Genomic DNA, 23,393 nt, shown 5'->3' on the forward strand with positions numbered 1-23,393 from the left:
ATACGTATGATTGGCAGTTCTACCACTTGGGTCTATTAGCTTTGGTTGAATTTAACAATTGATTCAGATCCAGGGATGGAAACTCTTTGTGCATTTTAAGAATGATACAGTTGGTTTCATCATTAAGCTCATTACTTTAGAACCTACCTTACAATAAGTACCGATGACATGTTCATAAGGAGGACGGGAATCAAAAAGAAATCTGCCAACCAAACGGGACCTTAAATTGAGAAACCCTAAACACCCTAAACCTGGTTTTTTCCAATTGCAAAATCGTGCTTGTCCGGCGGCGCCTGACGTTTGGGTTGGCCTCCGGCCTCGCCGACGTCTGAGGTCTGCTGCCGGACAGGTGTTCGATCTAATCTAGTCGATGATGCTTCTTGGGTGGGTGTTGTGTGCTCGGGGATTCCGGACGGTGTGGGTTTGTTTCTCTGGCAACATCTCCGATCAAGACTGGTGGTGGGGTTGTAAGCTGATCAAGACCGGCAGCTTTTGGTTTCTGAATTGACGGTGGTGGCGATGTTTACGTGCTGAACCGACGTGATTCTGGATCTGGTCTTCACGGTCGGAGCTGTGGCAGCGGGGGGCGCGGCGGTGGGGGTCGAAACGGCGTGAGGTCGTGGCGGCGTGGGGAGCGTTGGCACGCGTCGGGGCAGAATGAATCGTGCGGTGGCGCTGTGGTTTTTTTGCTGCGTATGACATGTCGTCAGGGAGATGTTGGGCCTGGATCAAACCAGCTTGACGGGCTCTGAGTTGGGACCCTTCCTTTTGAGGCTCTTGGGCTTAATATTCTGGGCTGGGGTTGTTGCCCTAGGTCCGTACTATTGGGTCTGTTTGGACTCCAAATTAGATAGATTTTTCTTTCTAAGTTATACCCTATTTTTTTAGGAACCTATGCACTTTTGTTTTGTTTTTATGTGCCTATTTGCTATGCTCTTTCATAGTTCATAGGCTCGCTTTTGAATAAGTGAGCATTGGTTGTCTAATGGGTGGTGCTAGCATATCACGTCCTAAACTTGTCCTTGGTATGGCAATGGAAGGTATGTATCCGTGCCATTCTGGCTTGAGTTTGAATGAAATGGTTGTTTAGTTAAAAAAAAAAAAAAAAAAAAGGGGGACGGGAATCACATTATTCCGTCTCATTAACTATTTACTTTCTTTAAATATATATATATATATATATATATATATATATATATATATATATATATTTACGCAGAAATCGTATTAAATAGAATAGTAATAATAAATTACTACTCGGAGATTTATTAAAACCCGAATATTATTAATAATAAATTAATAATTCACCTTCCTCTTCTTTTCCACTCCATTGTTGACTATGCTAATCATATTGACCTCAAGCTTCATACGAGTGTGGCACGTGGCTAGTTCCAGCTGTCAAAAATCTGTTAGTTTGTTAGAGTTTCTATTTTTCCTTTCTAGTATAAATATCAGTTGACTCTCTTTTCTCTGTACGAAAGCTTGATTAATAGAAAGAGGGTTCTGATCTTTTCTCTCTGTTCATCTCTCTCAAATTTCGTTGTGTTCTTTGCAAACCCTAACTCATATCTGGTGCCATGGCTATCATGGTATCAGAGCATCCATAGTTCCAGGACTTGTGATCCATGCTTCCGCTCTCATCTTTGTTAAATTGATTATCTGTTTTGCATGTTCAGATCTAGCTTCATTTCTGGTGCGATTTGCGGTTTGATCATCTTCAGATCTTGGATTCAAAGCTTCGATCTTCATCGAAGCCTGTGTGAGCTTTCTCAGTGTGTTTTTGAAGTTGCTGTGACTAGGACTTCTCTTCCTCAGGTGATTTGCTCTTGTTCTTGTTCTTCAGAAGTATGAGCTTTATAATTTTGAGCAATATTGTGCGATGTCATTTAGAAATGAGAAATCTGGAGTAAATGTGGAACATATAGTGCAATTCTTGAGCAAATCTCAGTGTGTTTGAGCTTTGGAGTATATAGAGTAAGTCTTGAGCAATTCTTTCTTAAATTTCTGAGTATTTGAGCAAAATAGAGCAAAATTGTGTGGTTGAGTAAAATAGTGCATCAAGATATGCAGTGTTTATGTTGAAAATTGAAGCAAATTGTGAGCAAAAGTAAAATCTGAGTAAATCTCTCTTCTGTGAGTAATTTTGAGCATTCTGATCAAAGCAACAGTAAAATCTGAGCATATTCACTAGTTCCAAGAGATTGCTGAAATTTATTTGAGTGTGCTCCAACAAATTGAAGTTTATCTGGTGAGAATTATTTGCAGAAAAGTTCAAAATGGCTCCTCAAGGTGTACCTACTCCTAGTCTGTCTCACTCTGATGTTCATTCCTTGTTGAGTATCATAACTATACGTCTTGGAGAAAGAAACTTCATCAAATGGAGTTTTCAGTTCCAGTCTACTCTTGCTGGAAATGGATTGTTTGGATTTTATGATGGTTCAGAAGTTGCCCCTCCTAGATATTCTCTTACTACTGAAGGTGAAGTTACTAAGGAAGAAACTGCAGCATATAGAGCATGGAAGTAGACAGATATGGCTCTTCTTAGTCTGCTAATGGCCACTTTGGATGAAGATATTGTGGATGTGATAATTGGCTGTAAAACATCTAGGTAAGCTTGGATTGCTCTTCAAGAACGTTTCTCTGCTGTGTCAAGAGTAAGCATTATGCAGCTTAAGACTGAGTTACAAACTCTTCGCAAGGGCAGTGAGACAATTGAGAAGTATCTGCAGCGTGTCAAGAATGCTCGAGATCAGCTTCTGTCTGTGGGAGTGTCCATTCCAGATGAAGATATTATCATTGTTATCTTGAATGGTCTCTCTGATGAATATTCTACTGTCAGGACTGTGATTGAGGGCAGGGAAACACCTATCTCTCTTCGAGACTTGAGGTCTCAATTACTTGCTGCAGAAAGAAGAATTGAAGGCAGCTTTTCTCTCTTATCTAATATGAGTGCTATGGTTGCTCGAGGAGATGGAGCAAGGAATGGAGATAGAGATGGAAATGGTAGAGGCTGGGATCACAAGGGTGATGGAAAAACCAAAGATGCAAAATATAATGGAAGTGGTATTGAATGTTCTGTATGTGGTAAGAAAGGTCATACTGTGGATACATGCTTTCGTGTTCACAAATGTCAAATATGTGGAAAACATGGCCATCTTACAAGTACTTGCTATCAAAACCCTGACTACAAACCTCAACAAACATCTCAGCCACCATATAGGCCCTCAAGCAATGGACCATCTCCAGAATGCCAAATTTGCTCAAAGAAAGGTCACACAGCTGCTAACTGCTTCTACAGAACTGATGTTCCTGATGGACATCCATCTTTGTCCATTCCCACATGCCAAATATGTGGTCTCAAAGGACATGTTGCTCTGAATTGCTCTCATAGAACCAACTTTGCCTATCAAGGGTCTGATCCTCCTGCGTCTCTTACTGCTCTAACTGCTCAGTCAACAGGAAATGTCAATGGTGTGTTTCAACAAACTCAAGGAGAAGGATATGTGGTATCAAATGGGTCATCCAGCTCTAATTTTCCTGGTGGTTTTCAGCCTAACAGTGGGGCTTCCTCATCTAATAGCTTGTCTGCTCCATCAAATGCTCATTCAAACAGTGAAATTTGGATAGGGGATTCTGGTGCTACTCATCACATGACTTCAGAACTGAGAAATCTCACAGTTGCTCAACCATATTCTTCTGACAACAAAATAACTATCGGTAATGGTACAGGTTTGAATGTGGCACATACTGGCTCTAGCTATATTAAACCTGCTGATCATGTCTTGCAATTGAATCAAGTTCTTCATGTTCCAGATTTAGCTATGAATTTGCTATCTTTCACAAAATTATGCAGAGACAATGGTTGTTTTATAACTCTTGATGAAACTAATATTGCTGTGCAGGACAAGGCATCCAAAACAGTCCTCTACCAAGGAAAGAGTAGTGAGAGGGTTTATTTCTCTTCAAATCTCCACCAGTCTCTTCTATCTCTCAGTCTTCTCCATCTGCATTTGTCAGCTCATCTTCATCATTTCCAGTATGGCATCAAAGATTAGGTCATCCTTCTCAACCTGTCATGTCTAAAATATTGTCTGATTCACAAATAAAAACACCTAGTTCAGTCTCTAGTTTTGTGTGTTCTTATTGTTTAGAAGGCAAGATGCATAAACTTCCTTTTTCTGATTCTGTGACACAAACATCTGTGCCCTTTTCTAAAGTGCATTCTGATGTATGGGGACCTGCTCCATGTTTATCCATAGAGGGATATAAGTACTATGTTACTTTCATTGATGATTGTACCAAGTTTGTGTGGATTTTTCCACTTATCAATAAATCTGATGTTCTTGCCAAATTTGTGTATTTTTGTGCCTTTGTGGAAACTCAATTCAGTTTTACAATTAAACAATTTCAAACAGATGGAGGAGGTGAATTCAATAGTAAAGCTTTCCATAATTTTCTATCATCCAAAGGCATTTTACATCAAATTACATGTCCTCATACCCCTCAGCAAAATGGAGTTGCTGAGAGGAAAAATAGACACATAGTGGAAACTGCAATCTCTTTGATGTCTACAGCTGGTGTACCTAAACCATTTTGGTTTCATAGTGTTGCTCATTCTTGTTATCTTATCAACAGAATGCCTAGCAAATCTTTTGAATATGTCTTCTCCATATGAACTTGTGTTTCATAGACCTCCAAACATCTCCCAGCTGAAAATCTTTGGCTCTTCATGCTATCCCTATCTCAGACCATATGCTCATGACAAGTTGGATCCTAGAACAACACAGTGTGTCTTCTTAGGATATGCCTTAGGATATAAAGGAGTCTTCTGCTATAGTATTTCTCAAAATAAACTTTGGATGTCTAGACATGTCATTCATGATGAAACTATTTTTCCCTTCCTTTCTTCAGCTCCACCTGTGTCATCTCTTGTTGATCCTATTACTTTCTTTCCATCTTCTTCATCTCTCACTACTCTTCACCCATGGATGCCTATCCCATCTCTCACAGCTTCACAGAATGAGAATTTAGATACTACCTTTAGTATCACTAGAGCTACTTCAACAGCAGATGTGTCCTGTCCTGGCACTAACATTAACACAGGTTCAGCTGCTACTGATGATAATGCTAGGCCAGCTTGTGCAGAGAATATAGGAATTGATGAGTCTAATGCTTCTCATGAAACTGAGGTTCATGAAAATATTGAAACTGGGAATGTTGCAGAAATTCATGCAATTGGAGTAAATTCTGATAGTGATTCTGATGGTTTTAATAATTCTAATAATTCAGGATTTGATGTTTATAAGAATCCAGGTGTAATTCTCACAGGTATTAATGATGTGAATATAGTTGGTGAGAATGTTGATGTTAGTACTGGTATTATTGGTGAAGTCTCTAATGGTGCAGATGATGATGTGAATATAGCAGCTGAGAATGTTGTGGATAGTGCTGGTATTACTGGTAACCTCTCTATTAATGTAGTTGCAGAAAATTTTTGTGATGAATCTTCAGCTAGAGTTTGTGATGAACCTTCAGCTAGAGTTAGTGTTCCAAATGATGTTTCTGCCCTAAATAGCAATGAAGTAGATGCTTTACAGTTTGGGGGAAATTTGGATCATGACCTTCCCCAGGAGCTTGATTTTATAGTTCATCAAAACTATAATAACCATTCTATGATGACTAGGGCCAAGAATGGTATTATCAAGAAGAGGAGTTTTGAGGACTTTTACTGTTATTCTGCTGTTGCTCAACAGAAGTTGTACACTAAGCTCCCTTTCTTTAGTGGTTTTACTGCTGTGTCTGATATCAGTGAGATTGTTGAACCAAAATCTTTCAGAGCAGCCTCAGGTAAGAATGAGTGGGATCAAGCAATGTTAGAAGAGATTGATGCTTTACAAAAACAAGGGACTTGGACTCTTGTTCCTTGTCCACAGAACAGAAACATTGTGGGAAGCAAATGGATATACAAAATAAAGAAGAATCCTGATGGGAGCATTTCCAGATATAAAGCAAGACTAGTGGCTCAAGGGTTTAGTCAATCTAAGGGGCTAGACTATGAAGAAACATTCAGCCCTGTAGTTAGACATAGTACTGTGAGGGTTATATTAGCTCTTGCTGCTATGAATGGTTGGGAATTAAGGCAGTTAGATGTCAAGAATGCTTTTCTACATGGGGATCTAAAAGAAGAAGTCTATATGTCTCAGCCACAAGGTTTTATCGATCCTGAGTATCCAAATCATGTCTGCTTACTACGAAAATCACTTTATGGCTTGAAACAAGCTCCAAGGGCTTGTAATGAGAAATTTACCAGTTTTTTACCAAGTCTGGGTTTTCAATTTTCTCATTCTGATCCAAGCTTGTTTATTAGACACACATCAGAAGGCCTAGTTGTTTTATTACTATATGTGGATGATATAGTTATCACTGGATCAGATACTGCAGGTATTCATAAGGTTATTTCTGAGTTGAGCATGGTGTTTGATATGAAGGATCTTGGTCCCTTGTCATATTTTCTTGGTCTAGAAGTCACAAAAGTTAAGCAGGGAAATTTACTGAGTCAAACAAAGTATGCTAAAGACTTGTTGGCTAAAATTGGAATGGAGTCCATTAATACTTGCAGCTCACCTTGTCTTCCTCACTCTCAGATGACACCAGATCAAGGTACCCCTCTGAAAGATCCTACTATGTACAGAAGATTTGTAGGAGCTCTACAATACTTAACATTCACTCGTCCAGACATAGCATATGCAGTTAATACTGTATGTCAGTTCATGACTAAGCCTACAGATGTTCATTATGCTGCTGTTAAAAGAATCTTGAGATATTTGAAAGGAACAATTCATAAGGGCATTTTTTATAGTTCAACTGGTGCTTTGCATAATGCTGTGAATGTTAAGGCTTTTTGTGATGCCGATTGGGCTGGTGAGGTGATACAGAAACGCTCCACTACTGGTTTTGTTGTCTACATTGGATTGTGTTCTGTTTCTTGGCAATCTAAGAAGCAAGGGACTGTATCTAGAAGTTCTACTGAATCTGAATATAGAAGTTTGGCCAATACTGCAGCCGAGATCAGTTGGATTAGACATCTCCTGTGTGATTTGAAAATTCATATTCCTTGTGCTCCTTTGCTTAAGTGTGACAATTTATCTGCTCTCGCATTAGCATCAAATCCAGTGTTCCACTCAAAGATCAAGCACTTGGACAATGATTTTCATTTTGTCCGAGAAAGGGTGCAACGCAATGATCTTCGTCTTGAGTATGTTTCCACCACAGAACAGACTACAGACATATTGACAAAAGGGTTAGCTTCTCCTATATTTCGAACTCACTGCATCAATCTCAGACTAGTCACCCTAGCTGAGCTTGAGGGAGGGTGTTGACTATGCTAATCATACTGACCTCAAGCTTCATACGAGTGTGGCACGTGGCTAGTTCCAGCTGTCAAAAATCTGTTAGTTTGTTAGAGTTTCTATTTTTCCTTTCTAGTATAAATATCAGCTGACTCTCTTTTCTCTGTACGAAAGCTTGATTAATAGAAAGAGGGTTCTGATCTTTTCTCTCTGTTCATCTCTCTCAAATTTCGTTGTGTTCTTTGCAAACCCTAACTCATATCTGGTGCCATGGCTATCATCCATTTCCGCACTATCTTGGTAAACGTGACCTTAATAAAATCAATCGATCATTATTATGATGCGAGATGGCAGTGCGCCCAACTCCCCATCACATTTCTACATGAATGCACAGTAGTCACCTTTAGTCCAGTTTCATAATCGTAATTAAAGTGAGGCGTAAAGAAAAGCTTCAAGCAACATCAACTATCCAAGCACAATAATTAATAACCAAAGAAAAAACTATCCTAAGCTAATTATTTCAGGTGTCAACTTAATATATGTTATAACGTTGATAAATGACCCACCCCACCATGGACGTGTGAGCTTTCGTTTTTGTGTGGCCAAATAGCGATCACTACGTTCACGATCAGCTAGCCGGTAGCCGTAGGCTAAGATCAGCGCGCAATGCAAGAGACGACGAAGTTGTATTCCCCCACCAACAATAATATTTGTGGTTGTAAGAAAAACGAGAATTTCATTAATAAAATACTATTATTATAGAGAAATTGGTTGAACATGTCAATTAAGTCCTCTTAGTGCAATATTACACTAACAGTAAAAAATTAAAAAGTACAGCAAAACAGCACGTGTTGTTGAAAAAAATTCGAAACCTAATGCGATCTCCATACGACAAGTGAATCCATTCGTACTAGTTACCATCTCCCCTAAACCCCCAATATTATTAAATACAAACCAAACTATTTCACACGGTCAGGTTCAACCATGTATACATGGTTAGGCTCCTGTGACAAAACAATTCGGCGGGTGCATGACAAGATCTTCTATCAAAAACAACTTTCTTTTATGTCAAAGAAAACTTAATCCTTTATTGTGTTTGGAATGCAAAAGGAAATATGAAATATTTTGCTAAAAGAAGGAAAAAAATGGTTCATTCCATAACCGAAGGCTCTAAGGAGTTCATTTTCTCTCCTTATTTTCTTATATTTATTATTTACGTTTCATTACGTTATTGCATCAATCACAAACTCTTTAACAATTTTTCTGATAATTTTTCTTATATTGCTAAAGAGTAGTTCTAAATACACACCCCTAATTATGAGATGAAACTACCAAGAGTTCTCTGCAGAGAGAAACCCTAAAAACACAAAACCCAGTTTTCTTCGGTGAGAATTCGACCTCGTCCGGCGGCGCCCGACGGGTGCTGGCCTCCGGCCTTGCAGACGTCTTGGGGTCTGCTGCCGGACGGGTATTTCGATTCAATAGGGTTCGAGGGTTTCCTTAGATGGTTGGGCTGGCTGTAGTTGCAGGAAGCCTCGGCTTGGTTTTTCCGATCGCATCTCGACCGGTGACGTGATTGTGCAAGGCCGATGACATGGGTTCTGCTTCGATTGTGGACCGGCGTGCTTCAGGTCGGCGTGTGTTGCGCGGGTTTGGGTCGAAGTGGCAGGTGGTCGCAGAGGCGTAGATCAGGGCGGCACAAGTTGGGAGGAGCAGAGCGGGTCAATGGCGGGGCCACTGAGCTTGTGTGTACGACATGTTGTCTGGGCCGGGTGGATGGGCTGAGACCAGGCGGGATTGATGGGCTCTGGTGGTGGGCCACTCTTTGGATGCTCTTGGGCTGACTATTTTGGGCTAGAGTTTTTGCCCCAGGCCTTTACTATGTTTTAGCTTGTCTTTTACAATAAATTCCAAGCACTGATGTGCACCCATTGTCTCTTAGCGTCTCTGGAGTAGTACCGAAGGAGGATATCCGCTAGCTCTACGTATTTGAATGTATAATGAGTATGACTATATGTCCGTACCACTTGTGGGTACTACCACTAACTTCTTGTCTGTCTATGTCCTTAAATGACAGCGGAAGGGTATGTAACGGCCTATTCTGGCTTGTGATGAATATATTTCTTTAACTTAAAAAAAAATAAAATACACACCCCTAATTACTTAATACACACTCCTTACTCAATACACTTACCATTTAATTTATTATTCTAATATTTTACTAAATACACAACCTAAATTACCTAAAATATCCTTAAACTAAAAAACCATGAAATACACTATTATTTAACTACATTAAGGCTACTATTTAATTTGATTAGTATATATAATTCACCATATTAATTATTTGTGTTAGTTATTGGGAAATCCATAAGGATTAATTATTGTTCCCTTCAAATAGATGCTTAAAAATAGGTTTTGTATTATTTGAGTTCTCATTCACCAAACACGAAAACACCCTATCGATCAAGTATAAAATTTTGAGTCGAACATTCAACCAAAACTATATCAGTAGTTTCTCCATAATGGCAAAACTACGAAGTTGTCATTGGATGGTCAAACAAATTAACAACTACAAAATTTTATACATGTACGTGATGTTTTATATTAGATAATAAATTGACTAATCATAACTTTTAGGAAAAAAAAAAAAAGAACTAAAACGTGGGAGTAAAACGATATGTTTTAAAAACACTTAATGCCATTGATTTTGAAATTCTAAATTATATGATCTCTCACCCCATTTAATTACAATTTATTTAAGGAAAATTTAAATTAGATGGTTTCTAACTCTATTCTTGTTTTAAATGAGGATTCCATTTATAGAAGTTCATTGTGTTTATAATTATAGAATAATATAAGGAAGATATGATTATTATTGTTTTTCAATGTCTATTTTGGTCATTTAAAATCTGATTTGAAATGATGTGTATTAAGTAGTTTGGGATGTGTATTTAAAATTTCTCATTGCTAAAACCGGAATAAAAATTTATGGGAAGTTTAATTTTCTCATGAAGACAAAAAAATTAAACCAAACGAGTTCGTTTGTACTGCAAATTACCATTTCCCCTAAACCTCCAACGTTATTAATTACAAACCAAATTATGAGGCCGAGTCAGATATGGACACGTATGCTTGGTTCGGCAACTTTGATAAAACAATTCGGCGGGTGTACGACAACAACTTTCCCTTATACCAAAAACTGTAGATAAGAAGCTATCTGACGGCAGACTACATACAGATGATCTGTAGTCTGTACGATGTCGTTTTCATCCTTGTATTATCATGTCATAAATACCCAAACATTAATTCCCAGGAAGATTCATTCACTCAAAAAGCTTAGCCAAAGCCTTAATTTCCAAGTTCCAATTAATCCTTCCCAGATTACCTTGCGGTTGTCATAAGCAAACTTTGCTTAACTCACTTTCTGAGTGGACCCTTTTCAACTCCTAATCTCTTTTAAATAGCCGCCAACCGGGACTCGTCAATCAAAAGGAGTCAAATTAAGAGCTCTAAATTAAGTTTCTGTTTTCTCAGACCCAATAAATGGCGGTGTCTGACGCAGTGGTGGGGAACTTGACGACGATCTACGTGGCAGTCATCGCCGGGATCAAGGCCTACGGGGTGGTGTCTGGTCGGAGCTTCGGCGGCGGGTTTGTGTTGATTGCCTCCACCGTCGTGGTTGGCCTCATCCTGGTTCTGACGCTGACGTGGGATGTGTCCCGTAAAGCCAAGTACGCAGTTTCCCGCGATGATGCCGATGGTGGTAGTGATGTGCACGAGAGTTGCAAGGGTGGGATTTGCTGGCACGGCGTCGCCGTCCGGTCGTCGGCTTCTCAGGTCCGGTTTAGGCTTCCGGAACAGCTAGTTAGCTATGGCTCTTCATGAAGAATAAACAATGTAAAATATCTCTTTCCCCGTCTTCGTTTTCATTCGGTGAATGTGGAGTACTAGGCTCGAGCTGAGCTTTACCTACGAGAGACATACACATGGAGCTCTAGATAGGGGTTTGCTTTTTTTTTTTTGGTTTTTGTTTTGACGTGTTATAAAGATCATAGGGTTTGTTTTGTTGTTTTGTTAGGGAGGAAGAGAAATGATTGTACATAAATAATCCAAGAGAAATATTCGTGTTTATAAATAAAACGTCGGTTTGCATTTTCTGGAATTTTGGAGGACCATGACAACATCATGGCGTATAATTATACATTATTATACATATATCTAAAGCCTCTAAGGCTCTAACACTGTTCATCCCATGTCGAAATGAAATGGCGGTTTTATCCTTGCTGTTTTCTTTAATTACAGTGTGCCATGCTTGTCCAATCCTAAACAAACAAGGCCACCGCCGTGGGTAGACCTTAGGGAGAAAAATATATATGAGTTTAATTATTTTTTTTGAGTTGAAAAGGTCACACTTTTATAAAGTTCAGCAAGCAGTACAATAATGACTTGCCCATAGGGCCGTCAGAAGAAGCCATTACATAGAGCACACTACACTAGCACACCCCTCACACAAGCGTACTACTCAGCACACCCCTAGCACACCTACCTTTTAGTATTAAGCTCATACAAAGAAAAATTAGAGCTCTGAAGAAAATTAAAAAAGACAACAGAGCCCCAATCTTTCTCCGCAGTCTTTCCTGCTCAAGCCAAGAAAAATACAGACCCACCCTCTTTGTGGACAAAGAGAGAAAGGCCCACTACTAAATTAAAAAATAAAAACATAGGCCAACAATGAACCCAAAGCCCCACAGAAATGGACCATATCCAAGGCCCAATTTCCGCAAACCCTAGAGCAGAAGACAATCCTGGTGTTGCAGCCGCCACCTCCATATGGGCCCAAAACCTAGCACTGCCGCTGCCGCCACCCTCTCGGAAACCCCCGCCATCGCCATGGAAGCTACTGCTCCCATGGAAACCACTGCCGCCGTCAAGGACCAAACCCTGCACCAGATCGCGGCCAACCTTAACCTGGCCAGCAGCGGTGATGTCAGCCTCATCCCTGTCAACGCCTCTGGAGGGAGAATTCCACGACCAGTGCCCTGATTCATCACAGCTTCTGTCCAATGGAGGAGCACGAACCGGATCCTGCCAGTCCCCGTCACCAATCACTGATTGCCAACCAGCCCTAGACGCCTTCGACCAAGGTGGCCCAAGCATCAAAACTTCTCTGATCCTCACAACCAGAGGATCACTGATATGCAAATTCAACTCCCAACCGGACTCCCGAACTCCAGCCCCGCTCACAGTCAAAAGCAAGAGACCACAGTTTATGAACACGAGGAAACGCCGAGCAAGCCCGCTATCAACCCCGAGGAAAAGACGAGAGAGAGGTGAAAAACCTTGCTCAATCGCAGGTACAAGACCGCCACTAACTAGCCGCCGCCAAGAAAACCCTCTAGCGAGGGTCAGAGAAGAAAACATTCTATATGAGTTTAATTATGACAGCCTTAAGAAGAATATATCATTTTTATAAGATCGAAAGATGAGGTTGTGATATGTTGTATCAATCATTAACATGAACTAGAATCGGTGGACTCTTGTATAATTAGAAGGTTCCAAAAAAATGCTTAACAACAATAGAGTTCATACATGAACAAATATGGTGTATGTCATACAATTGTTTAATTTTATGCTACTCAAAATAGCCCAATCTAAATAGGTCACAACTATCTTATTATCTGTCATCACAAAAAACTATCTTATTATCTTTTATGAATAAACTGATTAGTCTTTGAGTTTGTTGTCATGCGATAATCCAATTAGGCCACCACCACTACCACCACCTAGATCTCGCCATGTGGATATATTGGGTGGAGATTGTGGCACCACTTTTGAAAATTGTAAAAGTGTGATGCTTTATGTAATAAACCATAATAAAGGATTAACACATAAATAGTTATTAACCATGCGTTTTGTGTAAAAAAAATAAAAATTACAAATTAGATGTTAAAATTTTTTCTACACCCAAATCTAATGCATGTAACTAGCTTATTACATTTTTTCATATAATGACATAATTATTCAATTTGTAAATGGAATGCTTTGTGTTCAGCTCATACTAATTGTTGTATATTATTAGGTATTATGAGATGATAGAAGCGTATTATAATTTTGGTATATTATTAGTGTAATCAAAACAGTATGTAAAATTGAATAAGAATCATATAGTAATAGCGGTCATCTTTCTTTGCCATAAAATCTCAAAATTCTCGACACTAAACTGTAAATGACTATTGAACATAATCCTTTAATAGTTCGTAAGATACACTTGCCTAACTATACTCAGAACGACTATAGCATATTGCCTTAACCGAAAATTATCATTAGGTTATTAATACAAAACGTTTAGTTATTATCATTTAATTTCACTGGGTCTATTTTTTGTTCGGTGGCAAAATATCCACTTTTTCGTTCGTGGTAAATAAAAAAAAAAAATTACAAACCTACATTATTTTTGACCTTTTCCAACTACTTTCCACTTCCATCCACATCAGCCGTCCATTACTTCCTCAAGTGCAGACATCCCCTCATCGAACGGCTAATAACGAAAGGTAAACAACTCCCGAGAAACACCGAAGCAAGTTCCATAGAGAATTGACACTCTCAGCCTAGAGGGTCCTCAAGCACCTAATCTCCACCCCTCGCACTTTCTTCGCTCTTTCTTCATATCACCACTCAGGTCTCTCTCTCCGCCGTACCCGAAACTCAATGGCCGAAACTCCATCTCAGTCGCCGCCGCCGCGATCCGTCTCCGACACGGAGACCGAGACGGAGGCGCAGCCGCAGGAGTACTGGTGCTACCACTGCAACAAGCGCGTCTCCGTCGAGACCGTCGCCAACCTCCCGGACATCGTCTGCCACGACTGCAAGAACGGGTTCGTGGAATCGATTCCACTGTCGGATCATCCTCTTTCCCGGCCGTCCGATCAGGCCGACGACCCGACCTTCGGCTCCCCGTTCCTCCAGGTGCTCCGGCTGATCGCGCAGGCGGCGCGTGAGGAGGACGCGCCCCCGCCGCTGCCTCAGAACCCCACCCCCGAGGAGGATTTCCTCAGGATTGAGCTCGACGGCTGGGACAACGACGAGGACGAGGACGAGGACGCGCACAGCGTCGAGTTTCACAATGAAGGCGGCGAGGAAAACGAGGAGGCGGAAGAGGAGGAGGAAGAAGAAGAGGATAGATCTGATCGCGAGGAGGAAGAGAATCAAGGAGATCGGCAAGAGCGAGACGAAGAAGACCTGCGACGGCGTCGTCGCGATGTGCTGCGTCTCCGCATCAGAGACATTGCTACCCGGGCCCGGAGCGGGAGGAACCGGATTCTCGATTGGGCCGAGATCTTGATGGGCCTGGAGGACAACTCCATCGAATTGCGGTTCGAGATGCCCGAATCGGATCGTTACGTAGGCAATCCTGAGGATTACGTGGACGCAGCTGGGTATGAAGCTCTGCTTCAGACCTTGGCGGAGAGCGATAGCAGTGGAAGGAGAGGAGCTCCACCGGCTTCGAAAGCAGCCGTATCGGAATTGACAGCGGTGGAGATTAAGTCTGTGGATGAGGCTGTGGTTTGTGCCATATGCAAGGATATGGTTAATGTTGGTGAAATGTCAAAGAAGCTGCCATGCGGGCATGGATATCATGGTGACTGCATTGTGCCATGGCTGAGCTCTAGGAATTCCTGCCCGGTTTGCCGGTTTGAGCTGCCCACCGATGATCCTGAATATGAGGAGGAGAGGAAGAAGCAAGCTGTCAATGTGAGTGCCGGAGCTTCGGGTTCTGGTGGAGATAATTCAGTCTCCGGCTGAAAACGAATTGGTATTACAATTATAATATGCAATGCCCCCTTTTTAATTTTTGTTCTATTTGTAATCTATTTATGTTGCTTTTGGTTGTTTATTAGTTTAGTAGTCGATTAGAAGAAGAAATTGAGATTATTTTTTATCTTTTTTCATTTTCTTCTGGATGTAAATAACATTTCAACTCAACTGTTGCTGGTGTTTGCTCATGTTTAATTCATTTGGTCTTATCCATATAGAACAATACACAGCAAGACTTAGTTGAAATAATATAAAATTTGGCTCCTACTTGGCTGTTTTAAGAATTAATCCTGTAAGGGCACTCATTACTTTTCTGTAAGAACTTATTTTGTGCCTGATAGTATTATTTCTGACTTGCAGACACTATAAGCTACCGTTTAATCAAGGCCTTGTTTTTTTTTAAAAGGGAGATTGCTTTAGTTTTCTTGAATTCCCCAGAGTTTCATGGATTTACATGTGTTACAAATTATTGAGAGTCATGGTCTTTCTTGTTATGTGTCGTCCTACTTACACTTGCAAGTTACTTGTCCATTCTTTACTCTGCATGTAAGCTCTTGAGTCATGGATGAAATGAATTTAATGGGCAAGTATCATGTTCATTTAGTATCTCAGCTATTCATGACCGGGAAACTGTCGCCTTTGTTTCGTCCTCTTTGTTATGAATTAAGATCAAGGGTTTGTAAGTATTTATATCATCTAGACTAGATAACCTAGAAGGGTACTCGATGCTTCTTTTATCGAAGTTCATATTTTGTGGTCCAAAGCTTTCAGTTCTGGTGTGCTATTTGCACAGGATTCTCCGTTCCATTTATTCCTGATTGAGCGGCACGGCTGGTTTCCTTTAATTGCCTTAGTGCATCCTGATGTTTGTTATATAAAAATTATGGTAATGCATTTCCCTTTGTTGGTTTCCTTTAATTGCCTTAGTGCATCCTGATGTTTGTTATATAAAAATTATGGTAATGCATTTCCCTTTGTTGTTAGCCCATTAACCTTTCATGTTCACGGTATCTGCTTTCTGCTTCACAAAGCAACCTTGCATCTCCATTGTTTGCTCTGGCTAGGAATCCTCTATACTTGATGAAATGGATTTCATCAATAAAAGTTCAGGTTGTTGGTCGTCAATAAGTCTACCAAGTGAGTTCAGTGCTGCAGGAACTGGTGGTTTTTTCTATTCGCTTTTGTGAAACTGTGAATGTCTCATAGTGATACTGACACCTTAAAACATAGATGGATACATTGCTTGTCTAATAGGAGAAAGCCAAAAAGTTTGCCGAGTGATACTACAACCTGTATAGTTTTGGTTCTACTATCAGGTTAACCACCTATGCATTTTTTTTTTCCTAGTGTATACTCCATTTCTTTCTGAATTTGAATTGGAGTGATAACTTCTGCAACATTTCTTTTCATAGTCAATGGCATCAGCTTTTAACAGTCCATTTACAAGCTAAGTGGCTGCATGTTGTTCATGAATTTGGAAGTGCTCCTTAAGTGGTGCAAATATGCATGAATCTTCAGTTTTGTGATTGATAGAAAAAACCAGCTTTTATTCTTAGTTCTTAAAAGTTGCTTGGGTTAAAATTTGTCGACTACTCTGTGTAAGTTACAGTGGGTTGCAAAATCGGAATTAGCATAAACGAAAAAGAATAAAGTTGGGCCTCGTTCTGGGCCTATTCTAACACAAAAGTCTCTTCGTCGGCCTATTAGGCCCCATGTACTTCTTTGCGTCAGAACGACGTCGTCAACAGTTCAGTCGTAGAGAATTGTCTCTAAAACCCTAATCGTCTCCCATAAACCCCTTCAACTCAACCCCCCAGAGAGTGAGTCTGAGACCCTCACATTTCAATGGCCCCGCCTTTCGTGTTCGAACCCCCGAGCGATGAAGAATATTCCGAAGCAGAGGAAGAAGACTACTCAGACGAAGAAGAAGAACAACAAGAAGAAGAGGCGTCTGTAAAACCCTCGCGTTCTCAATCCCCATGGGACTTCGCATCCTACTCCGAAACCGTCGCCGAAGAACACGCCCGCCGGAGCACCACCTCCGTCGACGACAAAATCTCCAAAGCCCGCCAGCAACTCTCCGTCCCGCTCCCCTACCCGGACGACGCTTCTAGCTCCGGATCCGAATCCGAATCCGATAGACAAGTAACTTCCTCAATCCCTAACAATCTGCCATCAATTCAATTCAATAATCAAAATGTCTTATATGTTGCGTTGATTATTCAGGAAGATTATAAACCAGAAGATGAGGAAGACGATGATGTAGGTACAAATGCGGCTGAGAACAAGCCTTTCTTTGCTTCATCTGACGGCACGTCGTTCCATGCGAATTCGTTCCTGGAGCTCAATTTGTCGAGACCCCTGCTTCGGGCTTGCGAGAAATTGGGCTATGTTAAGCCCACGCCGATTCAGGTTTCGGAGCCTTACCACTAACAATTCATTTCTTGTTCCTATTTTTGCTTCTTACTGAGTTTCTAGGGTTTTGTATGTAGGCAGCGTGCATTCCACTGGCCTTGTCTGGGAGGGATATATGCGGAAGTGCCATTACTGGTTCCGGGAAGGTACATTTTGATTCTGAGTTGTTGTTTTGGATGAAGATCGTCATCGTTGAAGTTTGAATGTTTTGATGATTATGTTGTTATCTTTTTTATATATAGACGGCTGCTTTTGCGTTACCTACACTGGAGAGATTATTGTTTCGCCCCAAGCGGGTGCCTGCCATAAGGGTCCTTGTTCTGACTCCTGCCAGAGAACTGGCGGTTCAGTAAGTTCTAATTTGCTTCCTGGTTGTGGTATTGAAATCTTTCTGTTTTATATGCGTATATTTATGTGTATACATCCTATAATCTGGCCGTGCATAAAACTTTGAATAAGCCAGTCCATTGAAAATTAATTCAATTTTATAGAAATTGATTAATTTTTTTTCTCTTATGCGATATTGTTCTCTATTCATGCTGATAATTATATGCCACCAGGGCTTGTGAGTATTGTTGTGTTTTTGGGGTCTAACTGTCTAAGCTAGTCAAATTATTTCTTACTTTAACGGCATACTTCATCATCTTATACCAGTTCATCAAACAGAATTGATTACTTTTTTAGGAACAGTTTTCTTCGTAAAACAAGTTCCTTTGATTCAACTTTTGTCGTCTTTTTCTATTGCCTTTTGGTTAATTTCTCGTCTTTTGGTTATTTTTTTTTTTCAGGGTTCATAGTATGATTGAGAAACTTGCTCAATTTACTGATATCAGATGTTGCCTGGTTGTTGGAGGCCTTTCACTAAAGGTTTGATTTACTTTTATTTCTTCATGTCTTAAATATCAGAATTTGGTTTGAGGTGGAATTGCTTGCATCCTTTTAATAAAAGCCTTTTTATAAAAGCCAAAAAGTAAATTCTCTTTCCTGTTTTTCCCCCCCTTGAGCTCATATCTTCTTGGTCACATGGTTATATTGTTTTCAGCCCTTTCCTACTTTCTATTTTATCTGTGGTATGAATTACCACTAGTTGCTTAGTTATGGCAGAAAATGGAAAACATGCAAATCTAAGGGAAAGTTGGATTCATCCAACGGCCAACTATGTTGCTTTAATCCTTGTATTTCTAAATTTATGTCCAACTATGTAGTGAGAGCAAAGATCATGCCACACCTCAAAAGGGAAAAATCACAGATTAACTAGCAGTTAAAACTCTAATATGTCTGTCATGTGTCTCGTTACATAATGCTTTCTTTTATTACCTTTTTGCATTATTATGCAAGAATATTGAGGCGATGCCATTTTGTCAGGTTCAAGAAGCAGCCTTGAGATCCATGCCGGATATCGTCGTGGCTACCCCGGGACGCATTATAGATCATTTACGAAATTCTATGTCTGTGGATTTGGATGATCTTGCTGTTCTAATTCTTGATGAGGCAGATCGCCTGCTGGAAGTTGGGTTTAGTGCTGAAATTCGTGAGCTGGTTAGTATTGGCCCTTTTGGTGAAAGCTTGCCAACGACTAAGATATTGCTAAATTTTTGAAGTGCACAAAAATTCTGTTTTCTTTGCAGAATTTCTCATTCTTATACTTTTGTGTGCAGCTTCGAGTATGCCCCAAAAGGAGACAAACCATGCTATTTTCAGCTACGATGACTGAAGAAGTTGATGAACTTGTCCAGCTTTCTCTCACCAAACCACTACGCCTTTCAGCTGACCCATCCGCGAAACGGCCAGTGACACTAACTGAGGAGTAATGATCAATTTTTTTAGTCATTCAGTTATACTCATTATTTCAATTTGTGTTCATCAATTTTAGTGGCTATTCATTCATGAAAGTATAATTTGCTGTCATTTGTCTGTCATCTAGGGTGGTTCGGATACGACGTATGCGTGAACTAAACCAGGAAGCAGTTCTACTTGCATTGTGCACAAAGACATTCAGAGAAAGAGTGATCATATTCAGGTTTGTACTATTTCCTTTAACAAATATTATATTGGTTTTAGACCGACTGATATCTCTTGTTAGTTCTAACTGCTATGTGCTCATTTTTTACTTTCTCTTGTAGTGGGACAAAACAGGCTGCACATAGGCTGAAGATCTTATTTGGGTTAGCTGGCTTAAAAGCCGCTGAGCTTCATGGCAACCTTACTCAAGTGCAGCGCCTAGATGTGAGTAACTTGTGTGCCTACATGAACAGTTTGATTATGGTCTTTTATTTTTTTTTGGGGTATTATTTGTTGGTGAAATTTTCTCTTATATATGGTATAATTTTATAAACTCAGGTCACACTGTGTTGGATAAATCTTTCCTGATTGTTGAGATTATTTCTCTTTAATATTTTTCTATGGTTACCTACTTACCTTTATTGTTTTTGTAGGCATTGGAACTTTTCAGGAGGGAAAAGGTTGACTTTTTGATTGCAACAGATGTCGCTGCTCGTGTAAGAACCTATTTCTGTTTCTGTTTTTTTGGCGTGCATTAGTTTTTTTAAAATTTATTTATATCTTTCCCTAAATCTTGACTTTGTGTTATATACTACAATAAGCTGCTATATGGCATTAAAGTTTGGTTGGTTTTCTGTAGGGTCTTGACATAATTGGTGTTGAAACAGTTATAAATTATGCATGTCCACGTGATCTTACAAGGTAATCGCTTCATTTCTTATGCACATCCATTCACCAGCCTTTCCCTTGGAATTCAGAGATATACTGTTCCTAACTTACCTTATTGTTTTTGCATCCACGGTGCTTGCATGTGTAAGTTTCTCTAATCTGTTTCTTGCATTTTGTTTCTTTTCTCAGCTATGTTCATCGAGTGGGTCGTACAGCAAGAGCTGGGAAAGAGGGATGCGCTGTTACTTTCGTGACAGATACTGACCGATCTCTGTTAAAAGCTATTGTGAGTACTAGTTTTCTTTATATTCTCATGGCATTGTTTGTTTTTCTACTCTGTGGTCAAGTATTCTAGCTTTTTTAACAACAGTTTGTTTTTAGAGTTGATGATTTTTGTATATACTGTTAGGTTATGAAAGTGTTATAACCTATCTGTTGGGGGAATTGAATTTGATAGGCAAAAAGAGCTGGTTCAAAGCTGAGGAGTCGAATTGTTGCAGAGCAGTCAATTACTAAGTGGTCTCAGATAATTGAGCAAATGGAAGATCAAGTGGCTACAATTCTTCGAGAAGAGAGGTTTTTACTGTTTCACTTTATAAATGTTTATTTATTTGATTTTTCTTGTAGAACTGTTATAGATTGCATATGTGTGCAGCGAAGAGACAGCGCTAAGAAGAGCTGAAATGGAAGCAACAAAGGTATTTTAGCAAAACTATCTCATAGCTATTTAATATCTGACATTTTTTTTTTTTTTTTCATAATTACCACATGAAAAAGTTTATGCTATTAATATTTTGGTTCTTGGCTTTTTTATTACAGGTAGAGAATTTGATTGCACACAGAGATGAAATTTATTCACGCCCCAAAAGGACCTGGATTGTGACTGAAAAGGAGAAGAAGGAGGTAGTGAAGGCATCTAAGGTAAAAAGATGAATCTGTATAGTTAATTTTTAGGACATGGATACCTGGTAGATGCTTGGATTAATCAACAATCTATTTATGGATCAAGAAAATTGCATATAAAAAATCCCTTGATATAATCATGGGGCTGTCTTCTGTATTATTCCCTTGTGTGTTATCTAATTAATAATTCAATGTTTAATTGTCACTTTGGATGTGATTCGACTTTTGACAGAGCATAGCTCTTTTATGCAATTTCCCATCTGGTTTGCAGCTAGAAGAAGTTTAACTCGTTTGATTTTTTTATATTTTTTTTTAGTTTATGTTTATCTTAACCTAATTGTTTCTCTTTTACATGCCAATATTATTAGATGGGTTCTACACTGTGGAGCTTCTCCTTTGTGTTTGATTAATTATATGTTTGCTAATAACAGTACTTAGCTTTTCTTATATCCTCAAAAGTCTTATTTATATGTTTTTGCTCGTATTGTATTTTTTTGGTCTACTGTGGAGAAATGATTCATGATATCAACTTATAGGCATCCGGTGAAAGAGAAAAACATTCTGGAAACGAGGTGATCAGTGCCGAACAAGCGGAAGAACTGAAAATGAAAGAAAAGAGGAAACGAGAGCGTGAGGTAATCTTGCGTCCAAATCTTGCATTGTTTTATCCAATTATTTATTGATTGTTTTGGGGTTAAGCAAATAACATAATGAGTCTGGAGCAGAAAAATTTGCCGCGTAAGAAGCGCCGAAATTTGGAAGCAGCTAGAGAAATGTTGGAGGAAGAAAATCAAAATCGAAAGTCAGAAGTATGTCTCTCTTTCTCTCTCCCCCTCCCTGCATGTATCTGGTTTGCCTCTTTTTATTTTTTTGAAGTGTTCGTATAACCATAAAACTCAAACTTCAAAAAAGAGAAAAGAACTATGCAATCAGATATAGTAGCACACAGTAATCTGTATGTATAAATTACAGGGTAGTGGAACAACCAAGGACAAGACAGGAGTGAAACTTGTTGACTTGGGTTACCGACGGGCAAAAGCTGTGAAGGCAGCAAATAAGGCAATGGATACTGGCAAGATTGTGAAGAAGGATAGCAAGAAATCTAATCGTCTTCCGCAAAGAACCCAGTCAAGGACAGATGAGATGCAGGACCTGTTCCAGAGTGATATGAGTCAAGGGAAAAAGGATCGAAAAAGCGGTGGCATGGGAAAGAAAAAGTCCAAGAATTCATTTAAAAGCAAGTCGAGGTATGAAGCACTTTGCCTTGTGATTTGTTTCATACATCCGGTTCTGGTTTTCAAAAAGCATTTTTGTGGTATATTTGGAACTGATGCTAATTTGCTTTTAGCATTAGCTTATTCCATTCATGCTCCATCTTTGCTAATTATTTACGTAAACTAGGTTTTCTGTTTAAATTTTGCCAATGATTTGATGAACATGTCTTTATAGTATAAAGCCTGATATGAAGCATTAGTCTGATATTTGGAGATTCTTTAAAAAGAAAAAGAGAAAAAAAGAAGAAAAAGGAATGACACGACTGTTTGTGCCAACAAAACCCACAGCTGATTTTAGATGATCTTTAATCAGACATTTGTGGGTTGCAATGAGGAAATCTGAAGTGTATATTATTCATTTTGGAGCAAACTTTACATAGGAGAAGAATATCTGATACGATACACTCCGATGATATTCATGTATACCTAAATTCTGTAATAAAAGTTTCTCTATTTTGATTTCTTTTCTTTTTCTTTTTCAGGTACAAACGAAGATAGCTCCATTGACCTCACTGGTGAAATGGTTTGTTTCCATTAATGTAATTTACCTCCTATAGCTGTTTTTGACATTTTAATTTTCCTGTGTAATGTTTTCATATATTTTCCATTATTTTGTTCGGACCACAATAAAGTTTCAGACGCTGACGTTTTAGATTGGGGAGCATGTAAGCCCATTTATCAACTTTCGGACCCTCATATTCCATTTGGCGCAACAGCCTTGGTTCCAAAAACCGTATGAAAAGGTTTACGATTTGGAGCATGTTATCAAAGGATCAAAAGCATGCCGTGAAAGAATAGTTCTCTCTATTATTCAAATTCTGAATTTGATACTCTCTTTTTCATAAAAATTGTGTTCACAACATGAAGTCTTATTGAACAAAAAGTTCCAAGCTATCTAATTTATCTCGAAATGAAAGATCTAGAACCTACAAGAGTACAAGTCGACTAATTAGAGACTTTTTGC

The 23,393-nt window shown here is 39.3% G+C and overlaps 3 protein-coding genes across 3 annotated transcripts; all 3 read left to right on the plus strand.

The window, feature by feature from the left end:
* The first annotated feature begins 10,617 nt into the window (after window positions 1-10,617).
* On the plus strand, window positions 10,618-11,514 carry LOC133738648 (uncharacterized). Its single transcript, XM_062166226.1, has one exon. The coding sequence runs from the start codon at window positions 10,896-10,898 to the stop codon at window positions 11,235-11,237; it is 342 nt and encodes a 113-aa protein (XP_062022210.1). The 5' UTR covers window positions 10,618-10,895; the 3' UTR covers window positions 11,238-11,514.
* Window positions 11,515-13,973: 2,459 nt separating this feature from the next.
* On the plus strand, window positions 13,974-15,362 carry LOC133736135 (E3 ubiquitin-protein ligase CIP8). The gene has a single exon (XM_062163574.1). The coding sequence runs from the start codon at window positions 14,061-14,063 to the stop codon at window positions 15,153-15,155; it is 1,095 nt and encodes a 364-aa protein (XP_062019558.1). The 5' UTR covers window positions 13,974-14,060; the 3' UTR covers window positions 15,156-15,362.
* A 1,509-nt stretch (window positions 15,363-16,871) lies between these two features.
* On the plus strand, window positions 16,872-23,111 carry LOC133736134 (DEAD-box ATP-dependent RNA helicase 28). The gene is made up of 19 exons (XM_062163573.1): window positions 16,872-17,312; window positions 17,394-17,579; window positions 17,660-17,728; window positions 17,825-17,931; window positions 18,371-18,449; window positions 18,948-19,121; window positions 19,241-19,389; window positions 19,507-19,602; window positions 19,706-19,808; window positions 20,018-20,080; window positions 20,224-20,285; window positions 20,442-20,538; window positions 20,710-20,828; window positions 20,908-20,950; window positions 21,072-21,173; window positions 21,692-21,790; window positions 21,881-21,964; window positions 22,128-22,402; window positions 22,912-23,111. The coding sequence occupies exons 1-19, from the start codon at window positions 17,013-17,015 to the stop codon at window positions 22,925-22,927; spliced, it is 2,223 nt and encodes a 740-aa protein (XP_062019557.1). The 5' UTR covers window positions 16,872-17,012; the 3' UTR covers window positions 22,928-23,111.
* The last annotated feature ends 282 nt before the right edge of the window (window positions 23,112-23,393 follow it).

Source organism: Rosa rugosa, chromosome 3 (assembly GCF_958449725.1).
Source record: "Rosa rugosa chromosome 3, drRosRugo1.1, whole genome shotgun sequence".
Lineage (NCBI taxonomy): Eukaryota > Viridiplantae > Streptophyta > Magnoliopsida > Rosales > Rosaceae > Rosa > Rosa rugosa.